Source organism: Ceratotherium simum, chromosome 3, assembly GCF_057802395.1.
Source record: "Ceratotherium simum simum isolate JZ-2026a chromosome 3, ASM5780239v1, whole genome shotgun sequence".
Lineage (NCBI taxonomy): Eukaryota > Metazoa > Chordata > Mammalia > Perissodactyla > Rhinocerotidae > Ceratotherium > Ceratotherium simum.
In genome coordinates, this window is record NC_141902.1 from 39071095 (window position 1) to 39087777 (window position 16683).

At 52.1% G+C, this 16683-nt stretch overlaps 1 protein-coding gene across 3 annotated transcripts in view; it reads right to left on the minus strand.

Annotated features, from left to right (window-relative positions):
* The window catches only part of PLA2G4E (phospholipase A2 group IVE), a 62134-nt gene that overhangs the window by 12833 nt on the left and 32618 nt on the right, over positions 1–16683 (minus strand). For 2 of the 3 annotated variants that reach the window (XM_087429119.1, XM_014780598.2), the window contains exons 3-12: positions 10673–10809; positions 8867–8998; positions 7804–7844; positions 6163–6205; positions 4963–5026; positions 3883–4043; positions 3697–3783; positions 3280–3317; positions 1610–1745; positions 143–279 (exon numbers count right to left, since the gene is read on the minus strand). In XM_087429119.1, the coding sequence (XP_087285245.1) occupies positions 143–279; positions 1610–1745; positions 3280–3317; positions 3697–3783; positions 3883–4043; positions 4963–5026; positions 6163–6205; positions 7804–7844; positions 8867–8998; positions 10673–10809 (976 nt within the window). The remainder of the gene's footprint in view (positions 1–142; positions 280–1609; positions 1746–3279; positions 3318–3696; positions 3784–3882; positions 4044–4962; positions 5027–6162; positions 6206–7803; positions 7845–8866; positions 8999–10672; positions 10810–16683) is intronic. The other variant, XM_087429120.1, reaches the window with a different exon arrangement.

Here is a 16683-nt window from a genome sequence, read left to right on the forward strand (position 1 = left end):
AGGTCACACAGCTGAAGGTGGTAGAGCTACCCAGGGTTAATGAGTCACTAACTTGGGGTGGGGGAGCTTTACCAGAGACCTCAGGCCAGCCCATTTGCTGCTTGCTCTGGGCTTCACCAGACAGTGACCCCTGGCTCCTTACCAGGTGGCCCCTGACAGGCCAGTGATGTAGCTGGCACAGTTCACGATGTTCAGCTTCTGCAGCCCCAGCAGGTGGCCATACATGGCGGTCATGGATCTTGTTCCACCCCCAGTGGCCATGATGGCTATCAGCGGTACCTGGGGGCACACAGAGGCAGACAGTTGGGGCAAGGCTGGGTAGGAGACGACTTGGAGTGATAGACAGGAGTTTAGAAAGGACAGTGGAGGAGGGAGAGCTGGCTACAGCCAGCAGAGAGTGGGGCACTGAGTGACCTGAAAACCCCTTTAACAGATTGTAGGGCCACTTGGGGGGTCTAGAATTAGACCTTAGCTCCAAACCCAATGGTTAGTGTCAGTAAATGGCTCTGAAGCCTTATACAAATTTGGAAATCAAAAAGTCATGGTTGGACAAGTTCTTAGCACTGTTAGACTAGCCCTCAGTTAATGGATGATGAAACTGGGGTCCAGAAGGCTGGGTGGCTTGCTCAAGAACCCAGCCAGTATGTGATTCCCTAATGGTTGCAAACTGCCGCCTTCTGTAAAGGGATCTGACGTTAGGGCACCAGGCCTGGGCCTGGCACAGTGGTATGTGCTCAGTATATACCATACGTGTAAGAGCAGGAGTAAACGAATTTTTGATGTGGGAAGGGGCAGGGTCGTCACCTCCGGGTTTACATACGTTTAAGATGCTCTTGGTGTTTCCCTGAAGGTGGGACAGGGAGGAGGAGCTCTTTGCCAAGACTCCCTCTAACTGTTTTCATTTGAGTGGGAACTGTAAGACCCCTTTGTTGGCTGAAGCCCCACCACAGCCCTCCTTAGGCATGAGGTCTCCGTCCACACCTGTGGTCGGCCTCAGAAGGCGAGCTCTCGGAGGGCTGACCTACTGCCCGGGAGAGTGTGGGCCTCAGTCCACACCAGGGAGGTGACGGAGGGCTCTAACAAAGGCAGCCTTGTCTGCCCTGTGGGAAGAAGCTGGCTCTGTGCGTGGAAGCTGCTTCTCTCCAGCTTCCGACTGCTGTTCTTTCGGGTGGGGGGGTGGTACGTGTGCATATTTGGGGGAAGGGAGAACTGAAGAATGAAGGGCCTTTGGGGTGGAGGTGTGGAGTGTAGGAGGCAGTGGAGCTTCAAATGTTTTCCTGACTGGGGAGAGGAGGTCGTTTTGTCCCCATGTAAGTAAGACTTCATTAGCCATCTCAGGATTGTTAATGCACGGGGAGGAGAAGCTAGGGCTCTTCCTTTCTCTCTCTCCTCTGCCCTCCCCGCCTGGTGAGCACACAACTGGATCACATCCAGCACAGCCCTCACCTGGGAACCTAGAACCTCAGCAGTATGAACACCCAGGAAAGGCAGTGCCGAGACCGCCCTGGGGCAGGGAAGGGCTTAGGGGCAGCTGGCACGGCTGTGTGGGAAGGACAAGCTTGGCTCACAGCGGGCACTGAGCCCAGGCTGGCAGATCCTGCTTACCCACCTCGTCCCCCTGCAGGTCTTCCTCCAGCTGCAACACCTGCTTCAGCGCCTCAGCCACCACCACCTTCCGCTTCTGCAGAAACTCCAGCTCTGCCGGGCATAGGCTGAAGCCCAGCCGCACGTCCAGCGTCTGGGGGCTGTGGGGACAGAGGATCTTGGCTGAGTGGGCCTGTTGACTCCATCTCCATGGAGAAGACACGGCTTTAGGGTCAGTTGGACATAGGCCTGAAGCCTGGTTCTGCCACGTACCACTTCTGTGACCATGGGTCTCTGCTTTCTCCTCTGTAAAATGGGGTTAATCATGCTCAACTCCCGGCACTGTCTTCAGCACTTAATGAGATAAAAAATATAAAGCCCCCCAAGCCCTAACTGGGCACTGTAAGCAGGCTTCACAAAATTAGGGACTCATTGAACCCCTGCCTCCTCAGCAAGATCTGGAAAGTCCAGAAAGGCTTCCCCCAGGCACCTTCTATAGCCCAAGGCCAGACATTGGTGACAAGGGGCCCTGAGATCCTTTTGGCCAATCCCTCTGGACAAGACTCTACAGTAAGGGCTCTTCTGAGCTGGAACAACAAGGTCCCCTTCCTGTGGCTCACGTTCCTCAGTAAGCTCTTCCTGCTCTAGGAGTAATGACCGTCCTGTGTATTTGTGTGATTGACAATAAAGCCTTCCCATCCTTGCTCTCACCCCGTCATCCCTACACGTGTACAAGGCAGGTAGGGCAGGAGCTGCTGCAGCATGCCTAACACTTGCCCTCTTTTCATCACATCCCTGCCCTGAACAAGCCTAGGCTCCTGGCCTGGCATCCAAGAGCCCACCTCACCTCCTGCTACTTCCAGAAGCAGTCACGGTTCTGAGCCTTCGTGCAGCCCTTGCCTTCACCAGAAGCTTCCTCCCTCTGCCCACCTACATCTCTTGCATCCTCTGAGGCCCAGCCCCCCAGTGACTCCAGGTGAATGGACATTGACCATTTCCGACCTCAGTCTTAGTGACCTGAGTCACTAACAAGGTCACATCTTCTTGAAGGCAGAGCCTGGGAGCTCTCCCATCTTGTTTCCTCCATGTCCTGACCAGACCTGCCGACACAGCTGTGAGGAAATAACTTTTTCCTTAGCCTCAACAAAGAATGAATAATAAAACAACAATAGTAATAACGTTAGTTGATATTTGCCGAGCGTCCCACTTGTCAGACAGATCACTGGGTCCTTCATACGTGTTATCTCACTGGATCCTCAAAGCAACTCAACAATGGACAATATTCTTGGTATTGCTCCAATTTACAGCTGAGAAAAACTGAGACTTAGAGAGGTTAAACAACTTGTCCAAGGATAAAGAACTAATCAAATTGTAAATGGAAATTACAGTCACTTGATTTTTGACAAGGGTGCCAAGACAATCCAGAGGGGAAAGAATAGTCTTTTCAATAAACAATGCTGGGACAACTAGATATCCACATGCAAAAGAAAGAAGTTGACCTCTATTTCACACCGTATATACAAATTAGCTTGAAATTGATCCTAGACCTAAATGTGAGAGCTAAAACAATAAAACTCTTGGAAGAAAACATGGGAGTAAATCTTCATGCCCTTGGATTAGGCAATGGTTTCTTAAATATGACACCAAAAGCACAAGTGACAAAAGAAAAAAGAAACAGAAAAGAGGGTACTTTACCAGGGCGTAGACTTCATGTGTAATTCACAGTTGTCGCCCTGGGAAGCAGAAGATGAAAAGCTTGTCAGGGATGACAGTTCAGAGCCAAGTGGTCCCAGTGAAAGAAGTGGAGGCTCACTACACTGTCCATCCCCTGACTTGACTCGGCACACACGTGTACACATGCATACACACACGCACACACATACATGCTCTATCCCCACTCCCTCTTCTGGACATGAGCCTCCCTACCATCACCACCTCAGCCTCTACACCCTCTCTGGCTCCACACTGCGGCTCACCAGTCTCCTACCCCGCAAGACCCCTCTTGCCTTCCTGAGAGACCACCCACGGGTCCCCCAGGCTCTTCTCATCTTTCTGCCACAGGAACTCCAGGCTAAGCTGCTCAGGGGCCCCTGCCCAGACTCAGGCCCTCACCACAGGCAGGGTCACCGCCTGGCCGTCGGGGAGGCAATTGAGGGGCTGGCAGACAGGGCCGGTCTTCTTGGGTGCACAGCAGCAAGGCTGGAAGGATGGGCGGGCTCTGTGATGGGGGGAGGGGCTCCTCCTGCAGCCCCGCCTGCCCCAGTCCCCTGCACCACTCCCACTGCCCCCGCCTTGTACCCTACAGCTCCATTGACTCTTGGGCACCTCCACGTGAATCTGGGCCTGGAAGTACTTCGGGTAGTGGAAGCAGGCAGGGTTCGGGCAGCAGGGCTCCAGGCAGTGCGAGATGCGCTGGGTGTGCTCGAAGGACTCTGTCACTGTTACCAGGACGTCCTTTTCTGGAAGAGAGGACCAGAGAGCTGAGACCCCTGGGAAGCCTCTCACTTCCCACCCCCACTTTGACCCAGTAAAAAGCCTCGCTGGAGGCGCCCAGGTCAGGGGTTTAGAATCACCTGGGGCACTGGTTAAAATACCCCAGAAAGTCTCATTCTGCAGGGCAGAGTAGGGCCAGGGAATCTGCATTTTAACAAGGCTTGTGTGTGATGTTGACAAATGAGGTCCCCAGAAAGCCCTCTGAGATGCTGAGTCCTCTGGACTAGTCTGCCTAGGTTCTGCTTCTCCAGGAGGTGCCCCAGAGTCACCCTCCCACTGCATTGAAGGCAGGTCCTCACTAAACCGCCAGTTTGGGAATGGAGGCCTCTTCCTCCATCCCTCTCCCGTGTCTGTCGGGCTGTGCTACTCTCCTTTCTCGGGACAGGGCTGGAAGACTTGCATGGGTGGGATCTGATGGAGCAGTGAGCTGGAGAGCCTCGTATCTGTGGATCTCTTAGGTCTCTGCCAGCTGTAAAACGCTAGGACTGTCTATGAATTGTAATCTGACTAGAAGGAGCACAGTTAGAGGGGCCCTGGGTGCTGACTACCGACTTGGCCCAGGGAATCCCTGGTCTGGCAGGGGTGCAGTGCAGACCAGTTTGGGTAGAGTGGGCAGCACTGTGCCACTGATCCCTGCCCAGGGCACTTGTCACGGCTGGGAAGCTCTGAGGGTCATGTGGGTGCCTGGAAGGGCACAACCCTTACAGACCAGGGGAGAAGACAGGGGTTCACAGCCCCTAAGAGTGAGGTGATCCCAAGGAGTCTCGGCCAAAACTTGGTTCCCAATGGATCCCAGGGCAGCCGTGGAGGGGCCAGCTCTGGTGCTGACTAGGCTGGGAAGCAGCACAGCCCTCCCGCAGCAGGCAGAGGCAGTCCAGGGCTCACTTTTGCCACTCTTCCTCCGCCTCCTGGATTTTGTGTGAACCTCCAGGCGGGAGACTTGTCGAGCCTGAAACAAAGGAAGGGAGGGTCATTCTGAACACAAGCTTCCCCCTCGCTCTGTCAGGCCAAAAGGAGGAGACGAAGGACGAGAGGATAAATCCAGCGCTGGCCTGACTTTGGGCCCACTCAGGGGAACGCTGGGTGTGTTGACCACATTTTCTGAACCCAATTAAGGCCTGTCATCTCATTCAGATATTGAGTATTTGACAAAGAAGCTGTCCTGAAAAATCTAGGATGTGCCGTCACCATTTACTAGGGGTTGTGTTCTCAGCGACAGGTCAGGGATGGAACCGGAGTGGTTTGGTCCAAAACCAAAAGAAGGAACATCCCACTCTGGGCTTTGAAAGTGAGAACTTCTAATGAAACAGCCTTCTGAAGAAGCAGAGGCAGGTCAAATTCCTTTATCAAGAACTCCCAAAGACTGATTTTTTGGGAGATCCCCCTGAATCCTGAGGCTTTTGATGCATCTAACGGAAATGGCTGCACTGACAGCTGAATGATGAAAATCTTTTGTTTTTTTTTTTTTTTTGGTGAGGAAGATCAGCCCTGAGCTAACATCTGTTGCCAATCTTCCTCTTTTTGCTGAGGAAAATTGGCCCTGGGTTAACATCCGTGCCCATCTTCCTCTACTTTATATGTGGGATGCCTGCCACAGCATGGCTTGATAAGCAGGGTGTAGGTCTGCGCCCGGGATCCAAACCTGTGAACCCCGGGCCGCCAAAGCAGAGTACGTGAACTTGACCACTATGCCACTGGGCTGGCCCCAATGAAAATCTTTTTAACACTGAACTTGTGCTTATAGAGAGACTGGATTGGGGGAAAATGGGACCGAGACTGACCCTGGGAGGAGGCTGCCTCCTTGTGGGTACTTCTATTAGGGAGGTTCCCGAGAGGAGGGGTCGTCGTTGTGGGATACAGGATGCTGGGGCAGGGCGACTGATGTCTTAGCTCCTTCCTCCCCAGGATCAGGCGCCCAGCTGCTGTATCCCCCACCCCCCCACTGCCCATACCCCCTTGGCTGGCTTCAGTCAGTCTGAGTCCTGGGGGGCTCTGGGCCAACTGTTCTCTCCCACAGTCCTGTTCCCCTGAGAGCAGCCGCCACATGTGGCCTCTGGAGCTACAGGAACCTAGAAGGACACTTACCACCAGTACACCATTGGTGATGAGGGTCTCAGGTGGAGAGGGGCTGAAAAACAAAAGGAGAACTCCTGGTCAGTCACACCATTCTGGACTGATTTCTCACAAAGGTGATAAAGAGCCTGCCTAGGGCCAATAATGAGATATCAGAGACTTCTTAGTCCTTATGAAAAGTACTGGCTTAAGAAACCTTAGATCTGTAGATAGTCAAGGAGAAAACTGGCATACATTTTAAATAGAATGTCCAGAAAAAAAAATAGATTTATAGGTTAGAAAGAATAGGAGAGTTCCTTTTTTTTTCTTAAAGGATAATTGTTCTTTATATCCAACCAGATGCAACTGCATGGAGTTATGAGGATAAACAGGTTGCAAGAAAAGGCTGGAACCGCCACCTGAGCAGGTGTAAATTGTGCTGGTACAAAACTGACCCCTTCTCCCTTCTGTGCTTTATTTAATTTATGCATTTAATAAACAGTTCTGACTCAGCCAGAGACAGGCCTGGTGAATATGAAATGTCCTGTGTTTACAAAGCTGAAAATATAAGCCTCCAGGTTACAATTAGTCTAGGGGAGTCCACAGCCTCCCTCGCCAAAATCAAGCCCAAGATGCTTGTGTCTCCCGATCAACTCTGATTACCAATTTTGACATGTTTCATTTTGCAAGCCACTTTCTAACTCAGCCAAAGACTTTTTTTTCCCCACTAAAAGTCCTATCAAACCAAGAACTGGAGGAGAGAGCCCAGATTTTCTTCATGGTGAAACAAATAAAGTTGATGTTAATTAGTTCATCAGCTGTTGATGGGAACCAAGGCATGGAGCCCCTAGGCAGAGTGGAATTCTACAAGCCTTCCTGTTCTAGCTCCTGCCTGTTGTCCTCCCCTGTCCCCAGCTGATCATAAGTCCAGAGGGCTTAGCCCTGCCAGGGCTAAGAGGAGGGGAGGAGCCGGCTGCTGATCACAAAGCACACTGCCATCCTGGGGCAGGCTTGTCCCCTCTGGGCAGGGGCCCTGCTCCCCTCCCTCACTGCTCCTTCCTTTCCTTCTCTCTCTGTCCTCTCCTTGTTCCCATCTCCAGCTCTGTGACCCAGTTCCACTCAATCCCCCAGCATGGTCATACCTCCAAGACCCTGGGTCATCTTCCTTACTGAAAATGATGGGCAATAACCCCACATGTTGGGCCTGAGCCTCCACCTGACTTGGTTCCAGAGGTGGCTGCAGAGGGGGAAAGCCTCTGCTTCAGGCCAGGGTTTGGGGGAGTTTGTTCTACCAGTTCTGGGTCAAGGAGGACCTCTGTGTCCTGATCTCTTTTTCAGCCTGGCGTCAACAAGGTCCCCGTCACCATGGTGGCAGGAGTTCTTCCCAGAGGCCACTCTCAGAAATGCAGGGGAGCTGAGGCCGATGATATGGCCAGAGGACTAGATCCTTAAAGCAACACTGACGTCAGTAGAACGGGATCAGTAGGGGTGGGGCCCAGCCACCTACAGTATTTAGAAGCTTCCAAGTGACTCCGAGGCGCAGTGAGGAGGCCAGGGGTGAGAGTAGAAGAGGGGAGGACAGCAAAAAGGTGGACCAGGCTGTGCAATGCCTGTGCCCAGAAGCTACTTGGGGGTCAGGACCTTGGTGGAGCCCTGGGGCCCGGGCCTACTCACCTCTCCTCCAGCAGGAACTCCACCTCCAGCTCCTCCATGCCCTGGCAGGGGAGGAAGGAAGACCGCTGTGAGCTGTGTCTGCACCTCTCTGCATACCAGGACCTTCTGCTGCCCCAGGAGCCCCTGCGCATCTGTCCCTGTGCTTCCCACGTGGCTGTGCTGCTGTCATGGAGTCGGGGCAGCTGCTCCCTGCTCTTCTTGTCCCCACTGCCTCTCTTTGTCCCCAAGTCTTTGATATCAGGAACACCACTGACGACCCAGGGGAGGGTCAGGGTATGGAGTTGACCTCCAACCCCAACATGCAAATTCCTCTGCCCCACAACATTTCCAGCTTCCCACTGCTCTTCTGCCTTCCCAGGGGGCTCAGTGCCTGGGGCAAGGGAGAGCTGAGATATTGCCCCCAGCAAGCTCAACTCCAAAGGGTAGGGGCCCTGCCCTCCTCTACTGCTTCACAGCCCTTGCTGTGCAACCTTGGGAAGTCCTGACCTTATTGGACCTTAATTTCCCCACCAGAATGTAAGCCAGGTGAGGGCAGGGATATTTGTCCCCTGACGTGTCCCCAGTGCCTGGAACAATGCCTGGCCCATAGTAGGCATTCACGTATTTGTCAAATGATTGAATCGATAATGTCCTGGTCCTTTCCAGCTCTGAGTATCTCTGACTTGCAGATTTGCCTTCTTTACCCTCATCTATCGTCTGTCCCCTGGGCCATCCCAGCAGCAAGACTCTGAGGGAAGAAAGGGAACCAACACTAACCACCTCTCCATTTTGTACCATGAAGAGTGCTGGGTGCCTTAATTATGTTTTCCCATTTGAATCTCAAAATGACCCTGTGTGGCAGGTATTGTTATTACCATTGTATTGATGAGGAAATAGAACTCAGGGAATTAAGTAATTTCCACAAGTTCACACAGGTAGTAAGTGATAGCACTGGGATTTGAACCAGCAGCACTATCTTTTCCCGACTTGGCTACACAGAGAGGAGCCCATGGAATGGCACCATGGGAATAACCAGCTGCTCCTCATGAGGCGGGAGTCTGAAGGCCTGGGCACATGTACCCACCTCTGGATTGAGTGGGAACTTCACGTGGGTTTTCTTTCGGAAGCAGAGCTTGGTGAGGTCATAGAGAACTGTCAAGAGATGGTCATCTGGTGTCACTGTGTCTTCATCACAGACGCTCAGCTCTAGCACATTCTAGGGGAGAAGGGAGAGTGCAATCTGGTTACTGTGGTTGCACTGGCCCATTCCCAGGATGAGGGGCCTGACCTCAGTCCTAGTGAGGAGGTGGGTCTGAGGGATGGGGACCAGTACAGAGGTCCCTGCTCAGGTGTGAGAGACATTTGTAGGTAAATGTATTAACGGAGGAAAGTGTCTATTCCCTCCTTTCCAAATCTCTGAAACCTTCCTGCCCTCCTGCTCTGACTCTCCTGCTGGAGAACTTTGCTCTTCTGCAAGCTTGGCAGGGGTCTGTGTAGTGTGAGGGATTTCATTTCACCTAGGGGAATGATGGAAGGCAGCAAGCAAGACCGTTGCCAAGACATAGAATGTGTCCAGCACTGGGGCCCCAGGAGCTGAAGATAGCCCATTTGGCGCTAGAAAATCCAGTTCAGGGAAGCTAACATCTTAACAATCCAGAGGAGTGATGTGGCAAATATTATAAGGGTTCTGATACTTGATGGGGTTGAGGTGAGGTGTTTGAAGTCCATCCTTCGGGTCATCAGCTCCTAATGAGGTCTCGTGGATGGTTCCAAAGCAGCATACCAAGAGGTAAGCAGCTACCCTGTCATCCGGCTGAACTCTGAGGTCAGTGGTCTCAGGTGATATGGGTTAGCCTTTGAGGCCTCTTGTTCCAAGGATCCTGGGAGATGTGGGTTAGGGCTGGGTTTGCCTCTTTGGTCCCTGTCTAGTGGACATAAGTGGTTCTGATGGTTCCCTACTGAATGAGATCTGTGACCTTGTAATTACCAGAAACCCAGATGTGTCCCAGAACTAACTCCATAGACCCATATGAGCAGCCCCATAGATCTTTACACAATGAAGCCCAAATTCTGATTTCAAGATGGCAGATTGAGCCCACACCAAAATCCCCCTCCCTCACCAAAACCATAAATATGATAGAAGAGATATTTTTAAAATAATAAATATAAAGCCCTTCTTGAAAGCAAAAATTACTCATTACGAACCAGAAATGAAGAATCCTCCCTAAAATATGGAAGTAGCAAGCTGGAAGCATCGAGCCTCCAGTGCCCCAAGACTGGGGTTGATGCCTCCATGATGAGGCCAAGTTTGTTTTAAGGGCACTCTGCTGAGGCAGTCACAACTCAGGATGCTTAAGGGAGAATTCTCCCACAGGATATGTGGACTCATCTTAGAGTCATCATATATCTGAAGAAGACCAACACCATGAAACAACAACTCAACAAATAAAATAACACACACCCAAGGAAATGGAAATAATAAAGCCATCTAAAAAGGATTTAAGATAGAGAAAACCCTGTGGCTGGAATTAGACTGGCCTTGGACCTAGTGAATAGAATGGCTCTTCCCCTCTGTGTATTCTCTTACTTGGAGCATGTTCTGGAAGCACACTCTGTTTTGGAGCAGGAGACACCCAGGTCCAGCAACAATTAGGTAGAAGGACAAGAGAGACAGGAAAGAAGTAGAGAGATAAGTAGAGTTAGAGGGACGAATATGAGATAGGCCGAAGGAAGAAGTGGGTGAGTGGGACGACAGGTCGATAGAAGGACAAGAAGCAGGTAGAAAGAAGAACAAACATAAGAAGGCATAAGAAGGACACACAAGCAAAGAGAAGGACCAGCAGGCAAGGAGGGGGATAGAAATGCAGGCAGGGCAGCCTCCACTTCTCACCTTCACTTGGCTCTGGATCTGGAAGTTGAAGGATTCATTCCACTCTGGGTTTGGACAGTTGGAGATGGTCCTAGTCCTCAGCCTCTCATGAGAGGCGGTGGGCAGCCAGAGGCTCACAAAGCAGTCTGTCTGGCTCACTGTCCAAGGAAACAAGGGTGGGAGGGAAGGTGAGGAGCCAATCTAGGTCCAGAGAGGAGAGTGTAGAGTCAGAAGAGAAGTTCAGTCAAGTCACTTCCAGAGCAAGGCATCATCTCAGCTTCAGGTCCCCTCCTGACTCATGGCTCTGACTCTCTAGAGACCTTTGTCCCAGAACTCCAAGAAAGCCATAGCCTGCAGGCTAGAGGTTTCACAGAGGGGGACCTAGGTCCCGCTGACCATTCTCATGGACACAGATGGCCTCTGGCTCTTATCAGAAGCTCCCTAGTTCTCCGAGCAAACACCTGCTGGTTTGGGACAAGCCATGACCACGTAGTTTTCCCTCTGCCAGGGGAAGATCTAGAGGACCAGCCCACAGGGTCCAGTTTACCTCTTGCCTTAGCCCAACGCACCAGGGAAACCAAAGTGGGGCCCGCCTCTTCCTCTGGGCTGAGGAGAAGCAAGGATTAGAAGGGACACAGTCTGCTGTGAGTCAGCCCAGAGGGCCCTGATGGGAGAAGGCTTGGGGGAACAAGCTATTCAGCAGCATCTAGGAGCAGGGACCACCATCCACATGTGACTTAATGTCTCAACTGCACCCTGCTGGGCTCTTCATACCTACACTGGTCTCCCAGCACAAGGTGTGCGACCCAAGAAACCCTCTCATCTGAGGCCACGTACTTTGTTTCTCATTTGAAATGAACAACCCAAGGATGCTGCTGCTGAATGTGCTCTGGAGAAGGGACAAAGGCTTTGATCCCAACAGTCCCTCACAAAGTGGAGGAAGGCCTCCAGGTCTTCTGGTTGGAGCAATAGAAGGCATAGGGTGAAAAATAGTCTGGCCTGGTTCTCTCCCTCCATTCTACCTGGGAGGAGGGAGGAAGAGGTGCTATGACTATCCTTTTCACTCTCCTCGCAATCTGCTGGGGTAATTTCCAGGATACACACCAGATATGTAGAAAGTGGTAAAACTCAATACAGTTTCCAGGGTCAGAAAGTCCTCCAGATGGTAAAGCTGATGCGAGGACGGGAGTTCTGTACTGGTAGGACTGAGTCAAACCGATTGTAATTATTATTGATAATGTCCTGTGAGAGTGGAACTAGAGGTGTGCCCCTGGACTGACTTAGTCCTACGTTGTCACTACGCTGAGAATTTTATCAGAGTTAATAACCACGGTTTGCATCACAAGCATCCCTAGCTTCTGATTTCATCCCCGATGTCTGGTTAATCTTTGAGGGCTCACCATTCAGTGAATTGGAATTCACAGCCCTCCTCCTTTTGAATAAAGATGAGATGACACTGTCCTTTAGATGTCATAATTATCATTTAATCCAGACACAAAGAATGACCAAAACCCAACAGAGTCAAAAGAAAATGATGACCTCATCATCCCCACGCATCCCCTCCATGCCCAGCCTGCTCCTCCTCACTGTCAGCTCAGGCGTCCAGGCCAGACACCAAGCATTGTCCTTGACTCTCACATGGAATCGATTTGACTCCTTGGACTTCTTGAGCCTGTCCACTTCCTACTTGCACTGACACTGCCTTGGTGCAGGCCACCATCATCTCTGCTGCTGCTTCCTGATCGGGCACTCTGTCTCCTGTCTTGCCCTCCTCTAATCTTTTCTGGTTTCTCAAGAGAAACCAGAGGTCTCTTTTTAGATCTGACCATATCAGTCCCCAGTTTAAGATCCTTCAATGGCTCCCATCTGCCCTTAGGAAGGTGTCCCAACCACTCAACGTGGCTGCCCCTCCCACTTTCCCAGCCTCTACCTCGTCTTTCCACCCTCCCCTTCCCCCACACTTTAGACTCCAGCCAAACCCAATCACTTGTAGGTCCAGAAGGTGCCATGCTGTGTTGCCATTCTTTCTGCCTAGAGCACCCTTCTCTTCCACTTTCACCCCACCCTTCCCCTGGCTAGCCCCTTCAGGTTTCAGAAGGCACCTCCTCAGGAAGCCTTCCCTGAGGCCCCAAGTCTGGGCCAGGTGCCCCTCCGAGCCTAGAGCCCTCTGCTCTTCTCCTGGGGGAGCACAGGCTACCCTGCGTGCAATGGCAAGTGGGAATGTCTGTCTCCACCTCTCCCTGAATGCTGGGAGGTCTGAGAGATGGGTGTTTCCAGCCCTGGGAACATAGCCAGCATGCACTAGGAAAACATTTGTTGAATAAGTGAATGAACTGAAAAACCTGACTTCCTGTTATAGCGCTATATCAGTATCCCGGAAATTCTGGGCTGAGTCACCGCAGATACAGGTAAGCAAGTCAGCATGTGTAATCGCTCTGCCCATAGGGAGACTCACTGGAGACCGGCTCAGTCCTCTTGGACCCTTCCCTTGGCTTTGCCTGGACACTGGCCACTCCTCCTGGGCCTGGAAGGTTCTCCTCAGGTCTGCCTCCTATACGTGAGGAGTCTGCAGGCAGGGACCCCACCAACTCTACACCCATTTGCTTAGCATGATTTGATGGACCCTGGAAAGGCCCTTTTCCCTCTAAAATCCCTTTCTTATCATCAGTCCATGCCTAAAATTCTCCCATTAAACCCATTAAATAAAATCTCAGTGTTTTCGGCCTAAGGCTTAAATCTCTAGTTAAGATAAAAATACTCCTGGAACAGACAGGATTGATCAGACACCTACACTTCAAGCATTAACTCGTTTTTCAGGGGCTGGCCCCGTGGCGTAGCAGTTAAGTGCTCGCGCTCCACTGCTGGCGGCCCAGGTTCAGATCCCGGGCGCACACCGATGCACCACTTGTCAGGCCGTGCTGTGGTGGCATCCCATATAAAGTGGAGGAAGATAGGCACAGATGTCAGCCCAGGGCCAGTCTTCCTCAGCAAAAAGAGAAGGATTGGCATGGATGTTAGCTCAGGGCTGATCTTCCTCACGCACCCAAAAAAATTTGTTTTTCAGTTCCTTCACAGAGAGCTCTCCTTCCTCCTCCCCCATAACATGGGGAAGCAGGAGATTGCAGCCCCAGGAGAGGGTAATCCTGGGGATGGAGGGATGATGGAGGAAGGTTGACGATCTGGGGCACACATCATTAGCTGACCGTAAGGATGCTGACTGAGGTGTTGGCAATGAAGAATGGTTAAGCAGCAATGACCCAATTCTGAGAATTTCAGGGACTGCAGGGGATTTCCCAGGCATGCATGGGTCCTAATCGTTGTTCCTCAGGCAGTGACAGAGGGCGGGGTCATCTGAATGGTGTCTCCTTTCCTGGAGTGTGGGTGGCAAAGATGACTTAGTGACCTCTACAGAGGATGAGGACATTGTCTCCCTGATACCTCTGGAGACACCTGCCTCACACCCCATGGGGTGCTGGTGTGAGTTTTAGTTTATAAATTAAAAGTTTAATTTATTGGGGTCAGCCCTGTGGCTTAGTGGTTAAGTGTGCACGCTCCGCTACTGGCAGCCCGGGTTCGGATCCTGGGCGTGCACCAACGCACCGCTTGTCTGGCCATGCTGAGGCGCCATCCCACATACAGCAACTAGAAGGATGTGCAACTATGACATACAACTATCTACTGGGGCTTTGGGGAAAAAAAAAAAGGTGGAGGATTGGGAACAGATAGCTCAGGGCTGATTGTCCTCACAAAAAAAAAAAAAAGAGTTTAATTTATTAAAACTCTTGACAGCTGGGAGGTTTCCGGGCTGACACTCTCCAAGTCCTGGGCTAGGGCTGGGTGGCGTGCTCCTTGAGGAGAGACTCATCCCTGAATCTCATCCCTTTCAGGCTCTTTCAAATCTTGGGAAACTCAGGCACACGTTCGAGGACTAAGCAAGAGGGGACCTCATTTTTGATTGACACTAGAAGGGACTCATTTGGGGCGAGAGTAAGTCAGGGCCTGAAAGGCATCAGGAGAGTCTCAAACCCAACCCAGGCGAGGCAGCAACAGAGCCCAGGCCATGACCCCTGTAGGCTCCAGACACAGCGTGACCTGTGTGGACACCCCCAGACATCATACATGCCCCCCATCCTGTTCCTCAGGGGAAATGAGGAAAACATAAACAATAATAGGCTTCCCAAAGGGGACAGGGTACCCCTCCCAGAGGCAGCCTGTGTGCCAGAGGGGCAGGTGGGGAAGGGAGAGAGGGGATGGAGAGCCAGACATCTGCCTGTTTCTCTGGCTGCCTGCTCCCCCAGCCGGATCCCCACCTCTGGGGTCTGCAGGTGACAGGTGTGGCAGGGAGAAGACAGAAGAAAAGGCCCTGGACACTGGGGAAGTCTGAGCACACAGGTGCATGAATGTCATGAGAGCATGCAGCCAGGGTGACCTGCATGGCTGGGACAGACACACATCAAGAGGGGTGGAGGCAGGCAAGTGCAGCTGTGGGCCTGTGGGAGCTGTGGTTGTCCCCAAGGGGAGTGGGGTGAACTCTGCCTGAGAGGGAGTGAAGTGTCTGAGTGACACTCCATGGCATGGGCAAGAAAGGCAGCCAGGCCCCAGGTCCAGGGGACCCTTCCAGGCCTCAGATCACTCACTGGGGGCTGGAAGGCCCCGAGAAGCCTGAGAAGTCCTTAGCCCTCTGGTCGGTCTCTTGGCAGACCCAGGCCCAAACTGGACTTTTGCTGGAACTGCTCCCCCTGGCACGGGCTCTGGACACCTTCGTCCTCCAGGGTACCCAGGCAGAATCCTGTCTGATGCTTTCTCTGGGACTCCAGGGCCCTCCCTCTTCCGCCCTTCACACTCATCCCTGCATTGCAACAACAGTTTCCTAGCGAGTTCCTCAGCCTCTCCCCACCTCTGTGCAGCACAATCTGCATATGAGCCCTCAGGAAGTCATGCGATCCCTTCCTTAAGAACTCAGGTGCCCCCTCACTTAAAGCAGGAACCCCCCTCTGCCTGGCTGCCTGGCTCTCCACCAACTGGCCCTTGCTTTCACAGACTAGCGAAAGGAACTCAAGGGAGGGTTTAGAAGCATTTAACTGTTTTTATGTTAAGGAGACACAACCAGCAACCACCCTGAAGCTAACCAAGCCTCCCTACAAGTGGTACCCCCCTGACCTTGCCTTAATTTTAAAATGAAGAGCTCTTCAGGAGGAGATTAAGCTGTAATCTGCAGTGTATGTGGAAGCATGTTCTTCAACTGAGCCTGCACAAGTGAATACCCGCCTTTCCCTTTTGAATATTCGTTCCCCATCTGAAATAAAAATTCCTGCTTCCCTTTGTTCAGGGACGCCATGACTTTGGAAATGACTCCTCATGGCCTCCTATTTGCTGCAAATATACTTTACTTTGTGAGACAACTTCCACTGGTGTAGAGTCTTATTTAACTCACCAGGAGGCGAGCCCATTTGGTTTGGTATCACAGCCTCCTTCTCCTGGCTTGTCCCCTCTGCTCCCCAGCTCTCCAGACCTGGGACCAAACACTGCTTCCACTTTAGGCAATCATTACCCTCATGTGCAAAATGGGCCTCACAGCACTACCCTCAGTCTGTCGGGAGGATCAAATGGTGTTTGGACGTCTGGCCCAAGGCCAGCCCCCAGCAGGTGCTCAGGGGATGCTCCTCTCCCCTCCTCAGGACGGCGCCCCTGGCAGATTGGGCTCCCCGGCCTCTGGATGCTCACAGCCTGCCCCTCTCAGACCCCAGGTCCTCAATGCAGCCTTCTCTAGCCACTCCCAGCTTTCAGTGTCCTCCAGTTCTAAATTCTGTAGTGACAAGATTAGAATGCCATCTACTATCTAATCCATAACGGCTTTAGGATAGATGTCTCCCCTTGTTAACACGTTCCATACTCTCGGGGTCACGGGTCTGTGTGCTCTCTGCCCCTCTGAGGCCCTCCCCAGCCTAGCTGAATCCTGGGGTGAGGGCAGTGGGAGTATAACAGAGCTTTGGGGAAAGCTGGTGACCCTTGGGCCATTCCTGTGTGGTCAC